At 42.7% G+C, this 8,024-nt stretch overlaps 1 protein-coding gene and 2 non-coding genes across 5 annotated transcripts; all 3 read left to right on the forward strand.

The window, feature by feature from the left end:
* The first annotated feature begins 861 nt into the window (after positions 1-861).
* Positions 862-6,660, forward strand: slc25a3a (solute carrier family 25 member 3a). 3 transcript variants are annotated; one of them, XM_028422723.1, is made up of 8 exons: positions 862-984; positions 1,480-1,651; positions 3,609-3,733; positions 4,168-4,347; positions 4,839-5,020; positions 5,413-5,585; positions 5,676-5,786; positions 6,212-6,660. In XM_028422723.1, the coding sequence occupies exons 2-8, from the start codon at positions 1,510-1,512 to the stop codon at positions 6,370-6,372; spliced, it is 1,074 nt and encodes a 357-aa protein (XP_028278524.1). In that variant the 5' UTR covers positions 862-984; positions 1,480-1,509; the 3' UTR covers positions 6,373-6,660. The 3 variants fall into 3 exon arrangements, with proteins under 3 accessions (XP_028278524.1, XP_028278507.1, XP_028278516.1); XM_028422706.1 differs by lacking the exon at positions 3,609-3,733 and adding an exon at positions 2,571-2,695 and having other exon boundaries at positions 863-984; XM_028422715.1 differs by lacking the exon at positions 3,609-3,733 and adding an exon at positions 2,571-2,695 and having other exon boundaries at positions 882-984; positions 1,485-1,651.
* Positions 5,066-5,265, forward strand: LOC114432755 (small nucleolar RNA SNORA53). The gene has a single exon (XR_003670319.1). It is a non-coding gene; the product is annotated as a small nucleolar RNA SNORA53 (small nucleolar RNA).
* LOC114432754 (small nucleolar RNA SNORA53) lies at positions 5,839-6,039 on the forward strand. The gene has a single exon (XR_003670318.1). It is a non-coding gene; the product is annotated as a small nucleolar RNA SNORA53 (small nucleolar RNA).
* Positions 6,661-8,024: the final 1,364 nt, after the last annotated feature.

Genomic DNA, 8,024 nt, shown 5'->3' on the forward strand with positions numbered 1-8,024 from the left:
GTTTGTATACTGTCTGCTGCATTATATTCATAATTTACAATGGACAAAGACAGCAGGTTGCAAGTTATTGATAAAAATAAACAAGGGAACACAAGCTCAAAGGGATTGAAGGTTACGATAGTAATAACTACAAGAGTACCGTAATAAATTTTACAGCCTGCTTCTACGTTTTCAGGTCACTTATAAATTCACACTCAGCCATGTTGCTAATACACAAATGTCTGTTTTCAGTAATAACAGAAACACTAGGTGACTGACAAAGAAGGACACATACTTATGTTTGTGGAAAAGTGGTTTGGGCTGCATTTGCAAATTTCCTGTTATTTTGTTTAATTATTAACATTAAGATGAATTATTATGCTGTCCAATGAAAACCATTATTCAGATCAAAATGTTATGAAATTTAACTGAAAATTATGTTACCACTATGCTTTTACTTTGAAAGAGCCACTGACTTTAGAGGGCCATGTAAAACAATCCCACACAGTTTTGTAATTCAGATCATAATGATCTGAATTACAAAACTGTATATATATCCTCTGACCTTAGTGACGTCAGAGGAGGTGTCTCTCTGGAGGGTCTTCACTGTCAACCGCATCACTAAGGACAAAAATAGAAGCATTAGCCAGAAGGTAATCCGCTTAGTGTTTGACAGTAATAGTCACACACACACCTAGTCTGTTTCCGCGAACATGCACACATTTATCAATTAAAATACCTGCCATACTTCTATTATTTTGAAAATTCCCTCAGATGTCTTTCCAAGCACCGCCCCTATTTAGTCAATGAACAATTTTGTGGTTGGACCACAGCTATTGATTGACATCTGCGCGGCGAGTCCTTACGGGACAGATAAGCAGAAAAACCCGCCCAGGATTCTTAATGACGTAACGAAAGGACGAATCGATTTACCGCGAGGTCATTCGGCCTCTCCAAGCAGCCGGTTGCAGCTAAGTGGAGGCGCCATCTTAAAATATCGGGATAGTGAGTATAATTATTCATTTTAAAATACCATAGTAACATATTTTTTCGCGTCATGTTTGTGAAGGATATGTTTCTATAACACTCCGACTTCTCCTGCAGTTTTTAGTTCGTGCACTGTCTTTGTGTAATACTAACAAGTAGCTTCCACCTTGGGGCGGTCACGTTAGCTTAGCGGGTAAATTAGCCTAGTATGTCAACGCCAGCTCCCAAAGAAAGAATTTAAATGTGAATGTGTAGACAGGCCAACTTGGCATTTGCGGAAAGGTTGTAACAACAGTGTACCAACATGTATGGCTATTGCGATGTGTTTGGTGTAGCGTAGTATTATGTGTCCAGTTAGCAAGAGAAGCTAAATATTTCCTGTCCACGGTCATTCAAACGTCAAACCAGCACGTGACATGGCAAACCTCAGTTCATGTGTCCGTGAGTCGGTGGGGGGGATTGTGTTACCAGTTAGCTCAAGCTAACGCTCGGCTAACGTATAGCTCATTGCAGCGCAGCTCCACCGGCAGGAAGGATACCACCATGTACCCGACTTCTTTGACGCAGCTGGCCCGGGCCAACCCGTTCAGCGCCCCCCTGTTCACCCTCCAGAAAGTGGAAGAACCTCAACAGAGTCTCCATGGACAGAGGACACGCAGACTGGCAGCAGCTGCCGTCGCAGACGGTAAACCTGGCGGAGAGTCCGCAGTGTGGCTAGGAGGCTAGCGCTAGCCGGCCATATTCGATCTATTCTTGCTGCCTTAACAAATAAGCATATGTATTAGTCCTTTAGCACGACGCCCCGGTTGTGCACTTTGCTATTACGTGTTTTAAACCGTTGTAAAGAACAAGAGATGTAAAATGTTGGAGCATTTAGCAGCTAGGCCTTTGCTGCATACAGGCTGCCTGTGGAGGACAAGGAAGGACAAAGTAGTGTTATGCCTATGCATTGCAGGAAACTCATTTTGCAGGTTATATTGGCGTTTGTATACAGTTTAAGAGTGTTGAAACTGCTTTAGTGAAGAATTAAGTCATGTAATTGTAAACTGGTTCTCAGGTGCCTGTGACCCCTGTGAGCTGATCTGGGTTTGCAAGAACAAAACGTCCTAGGAAGATATATTTATGACAAGTAGTAAAAATTGTTACCTAATGACTTGGACATATTACAGTAGCATTGCCTTAAAGGTTTAGATGTTTAGAAATCTTAAAATTTAGTAATATTTTAAAAGCCTGATAAGTTTCAGTTGAACTTATTCACCTCCATTTGTGCACCACCCACCATTTGAGAAACCCTAGCACATGCAGCATAGGCCCGTCATACAAGAGTTTAATTCTTACATGGATACTTTTAACCATGTAGTTGTAGTCTGTTTGTATTATGTTAAGTTCTGAGGGCTATTAAAGTGGTTTTCAGACTGTAGGCTGAAGAATGCAATTGTTTGACTTAACAGGCAACACAAGGTACTGCTTGTCAGATTTTTAGCTGAGGTAAAGAACTTTGACTTTGACCTTTTTTTTTTGTGAAATTCCTCAGACTCTTGGCCAGTTAGATTGTTTACTCCATTCTCGGCTCTGTTCTTAAAGTCTCACCTGTGTTTCTTCAGAGGGAAACAGTTGTGAGTTCGGCTCTCAGAAGTATTTCGTCCTATGTGGCTTTGGTGGGATTCTGAGCTGTGGCACAACACACACAGCTGTTGTTCCCCTTGATCTGGTCAAATGCAGAATGCAGGTCTGTCTCCGTGGCTCGGTGCCATTTCTTAACATCACGTCTCACCCACCCGTAACTGTTTTTGCCCCCCTTATTTTTTAACACCAATTTGCATGGGAGGCATGGCAACTGCCAAGTTATTGTGAAATTATTTGTTAAATTCCCATGATCTTTACTGTGGAGTGATCATATTATCAATGCATGATTCTCCATAAGTGTTCCTGTGTGTTTAATGATTTCCACCCTCACCGTCAACCCCGACTCAGTCCACAGTAAAGGACTCAAGTAGCTGAAGGTTAGCAGGGCCAGACCTGAAGAGAATGTCACGAATATTTTACACCAACAGGTGGTGTCGGGTCTGAAAGTGTAGATGATGTGGGAAGCGACACATTAATGCTGACATGATTGTTTATTACAATTATATTATCTGGTAAAATACCTGATTACTGTTTCATTTCAGTTTTTTCATCGGATTATAATCAGATTTGTAGGACCACACTGCTGTCTTGCAGTTTAGCCAATTTACAGCCAAATCTTGCCATGCACTGTTACTTTGTCCTTCAGTACAGCCAGTGTTATCTAAAATCTGAACCACAGGCTGGAAAACCTGCAGGAGAAGTTGAGCAAGAAATTATTTCATGACCTAAATTGCAAAGCTTTACTGTGGTCCTTGAAGCATTATCCTGAAATCATATGTGTAATTTTATTAACCTTTTGGTGATTCTAATGAATGGTGGCATGTTTGCAGCAGAGTCATGTATGATGGAAGAGGCCAGGCACTGATCTGTCTAGATGTGAAATGGAACCTGTCCTAATGAAAGATCTCTTCCTACAGCAGTGTAACTCTTCCATTATGTGCCTCTGATTTGGTGTTGATCATTCTGTGTTGCATGTGACCCTGCATGTTGCATGTGTGTTGTCCCTTCTACCACAGACAATGTCAGCTGTGAGTTTGGATCCTCAAAATACTATGCCCTGTGTGGTTTTGGGGGTATCCTCAGCTGCGGCCTCACACACACAGCAGTGGTGCCCCTCGACCTTGTCAAGTGCCGTCTGCAGGTTTGTATGGAAACTGAACCCCACTAGCCAGCAGTTCCTTCAAGCTCGCAAACCCCCTCAAGTTACCAGAAAGAGTTGGGTTTCCAAAGATTTTAACTCTATTCACTGTCTAAAAGCATTAAAAGATCACCTGGAGAGGCTTAAACATCAGCAGTGAAGTTTTTATTTTTTGGAAAGTTAACGTTACAATTGGCTGCAAAAAATGTAGATTTATTTTGAGTGTAAAGATCTTGTACCGGAATTTGAAGGCTAAACTGAAGTTAAGGTTGTTGGCATTTAATTTTTAATATATAAAAAAAACTCCATATTGTGGCAGGCTAAAATATGTCACCCAAAAGGACAACTTTACACACCCACCTTCATCTCAAATGTCACAGCCCAGAGCCTCCCATTATTTAGTAACGTGTATGGTGACTAGTTTTTCTCCTCCTCAGGTGAACCCAGATAAATACAAGAGCATTGGCAATGGTTTCTCAGTGACAGTAAGGGAAGATGGTGTCAGAGGTCTAGCCAAGGGCTGGGCCCCAACCTTCATTGGCTACTCCATGCAGGGACTGTGCAAGTTTGGCTTCTATGAAGTGTTCAAGATCTTCTACAGTGATCTCCTGGGTGAGGTGAGTCCAGTGTGGTCATCAACGCTTGAGAGATGAGCACATGCAGACAGACGTGTCTGTCGATACCCCAAAAAGCCATGTACCCTTGTGGTCTTAGAATTTTGGTTTTGATAGGTGCCTTAAGTCCTGGATTCTGGATTTGCTCACCTTCTATAGTCATACGTAAACTTTTACCTGAGAATTTTTTTTGTATAAACGCTACCTGTTATTACTAGGAAAGTTTTGACTGAAAGTCATCTTACCAGAGAACACCTCACTCCAAGAAGAGCATGATGCACACTGTTTAGAGTTAAGGAGGACTTAAGGAACACATGTGGCTAATAGCACATTGAGCGACAAGACAAATGCAGAGCACAAAGCTTTAAATATTAGCTGCTTAACCTCAGGACTCAAATGGTTTTTGAGATGGACATGGATGAGATTTAGTTTGTCTAGCTACAGTAAATAACCATGAGCTAATCTGACCATCTTGCTGTAATTTTGTGCAACAGGAGAATTCCTACCTCTGGAGGACATCCCTGTACCTGGCTGCCTCAGCCAGTGCAGAGTTCTTTGCTGACATCGCTCTGGCTCCCATGGAGGCTGTCAAAGTTCGTATCCAAACCCAGCCAGGCTATGCCAACACCCTCAGACAGTGTGTCCCCAAGATGTTTGCAGAGGAGGGTCTTTGGGCGTAAGTGTTCTTACTACTATCATTACAAAGCAACCTTTTTCTGGCAACACGTTCCTTAGATCCACCTCTGGAGGGCACTGTTCTTTGAACAGTGTTCCTCAGCAGCTTTTTGGCTGTACAGTTGGAGGTGCTTGAGTCATTGGCGTGTGAGAACAGTCTACCTGACCCCCAGCCCACATGCTGCACTGGCAACCCTGTTATCACACAGGGAGCTCCTAGTGCTGTAAGCCTGGGGGGCGGACACATTTCACATTGACACTGTACAAAGCTGTATGTTGTTAGAATGAGCATGTTGTTGTTGTAAAGTAAAAGGGGAGCCATCTAGATCCCTGTGGTTAACTTGATATGCTTCAGTGCTTTTGAGCTAAGTCTTGTTTTCCCTTACACGTCAGTTTCTATAAGGGTGTGGTTCCCCTGTGGATGAGGCAGATCCCCTACACCATGATGAAGTTTGCCTGCTTTGAGCGCACTGTAGAGCTCCTCTACAAGTATGTTGTTCCCAAGCCCCGCAGTGAGTGCAGCAAATCTGAGCAGCTGGTCGTCACCTTTGTGGCTGGGTATATTGGTGAGTGACGGAACACCACTGTACTTTGTGAATATCAACTGTTAAGATTGTGAATGGTTTCTGATGTGAGATTTATCTGCTCCGTTGCAGCCGGTGTGTTCTGTGCCATCGTGTCCCACCCTGCTGATTCTGTGGTGTCTGTGCTGAACAAGGAGAAGGGCAGCACTGCTGTCCAGGTCCTCAAGAGGCTGGGACCCAAAGGTTTGTGTCAAATATTTTCAACTAGAGAATATTATGTAAGGAGGCTTTGACCAACACGTTCCTTAGATCCACCTCTGGAGGGCACTGTTCTTTGAGCAGTGTTCCTCAGCAGCTTTTTTGGCTGTACAGTTGGAGGTGCTTGAGTCATTGGCGTGTGAGAGCAGTCTACCTGACCCCCAGCCCACATGCTGCACTGGCAACCCTGTCATCACACAGGGAGCTTCTAGTGTGGTTAGCCTGGGGGGCGGACATATTTATTTTACATAATAACTTCTACTAGAATTGGTAAAAAATGATTCACTTGAATATATCAAGAAAATAATGATGGTATGTATACTTTGCTTCAATAACTTCTACATTTCAATGGCTTGCTCTTGAAACAACAGCTGTAAACCCCCTCTGAATGTCTGACTCTGTGTCCTCAGGTGTCTGGAAGGGTCTGGTTGCCCGTATTATCATGATCGGTACTCTGACTGCCCTGCAGTGGTTCATCTACGACTCGGTCAAGGTGTACTTCCGCCTGCCCCGTCCCCCTCCCCCTGAGATGCCAGAATCCCTGAAGAAGAAGCTCGGCCTCACTGAGTAAGAGCCCTCATTCCCCCCCTTGAGCTGCAGGCCGTCACACCTGAGCCTCCCCATCTTCCACGGCGCACACAGCAGTTTTCTATATTTATGTCCTCAGCTCCTGCTGCTCCACAGGGCATAGGGCTGCTACTTCTCATGTATATTTAAAAAAGAAAGATCACGGAGTTGTCGCTTTTGGCTCACCAAGTGTGACAATATTCCTACGTAGAAAAACACCTGTCTGGTTTTATCAATTCCTGTCATTAGAAAATGTGGAAATTCTAATAAATGATTCCCTGGAAAACACTAAGTTTTGTTGTTTTTGTGCAGGAGGTGACAACTTTTATCTGCTGTGTTTATCAAATGAACAAGGTTAAGGACATGGTCTTCTGCTTACTATTGCCTAGGTGGTAAGTGTATACTGAAGCATAAGACAAAATTAAAAATATGAACAGTACATTGAATTCCCTAATCCAGAGATGTTTATATTTGTTGGTACGTTCTGTTACTGAAAAACGATTGTAACACTAACTAGAAAAAGCATTTCCTGAAGAAAATGCAAGTTTGATTGCAGATGCTGAAGCATTGCTTTGAAAGCTTATTTGAACGATTGCTTTGAACTCTTTGAGAATATGAAATCTGCATGTAACAGCTGAATTAATCTGAATATTAGCTGAATCACTCATAAAACAGCTGAATTAATCTGAATATTAGCTGAAGCAGTCATAAAAGTAGCTGAATTAATCTGAACAGGAGCTGAATAATTGCTTGAATATCAGGTGAATTGTCTGATCTTGAAAATAGCTTAGGGAGACTAAATGATTTTGATGTAGATATGTAGCAAACGGCTCCATAGCAATGAATATGGCACATATCATGCGTAATGATGGATAAAGACTACAAATATGGCTGCTTTGTATGCCAGTTCTGTGTGTCAGCCTGTCACCATGGTAACAGCCCTGCCTGCCTAATTAAGCCCTATTTAAGACACCTGTGTGGTTCTCCTTTTACTCCTCTCAGGCAGATCCCATGTATTTTAATGGGGGTTGCACCCTCCGAACAACGTCTCTTTTTGTCCAAACCGAAGACTTTAGACAAAAAATAAGAATACCGTCAGAATCACAAGAAGTTGCTCTACAACTGGTACGATTTTTATGTCTGGGATGTCGAAGATGTGGAGATGGCGGCGAGTTAGAAAATATGGCAGCTCTGCTTCTCTGTTTTTGGTTTTACATTATGTCTTAATGGAAGAATGACCGGCACTCCCCCCAAACAGCTGGCTGTCAGGGCAAAACTGTTTGGTGTTGAGTTTTAAGAGTGACACCATCAGAACCCAGACCATTTTTCCTTCGAACTGGTGGCCAAATTATCCCTGTCAGATAAAAGGTGCAGACGTGACAGCAGGATAGAAACGCAGAAACTGGTTTAATTTTTTCCCCTCCCGCACTCTGAGCGATGACATCACCCACTCTGCCTTTGAAGTCTCCACGCAATACACACTAATGTTAAACTCAGAGGAGACCTCAAAACCACTTGGTATAAAACTGTTAACCATTTGAAAACTAGAAACAGCAGAACTCTGAAAAGTAATAGCTGAAAAGAGCAGAAGAAGCTGAACATTTTGATATATGAACGGTTTCTGTAGCTGAAAGTACGCAGGCGCTGAAAACTTTT

Source organism: Parambassis ranga, chromosome 2 (genome assembly GCF_900634625.1).
Source record: "Parambassis ranga chromosome 2, fParRan2.1, whole genome shotgun sequence".
In the NCBI taxonomy this organism is placed as follows: Eukaryota; Metazoa; Chordata; class Actinopteri; family Ambassidae; genus Parambassis; species Parambassis ranga.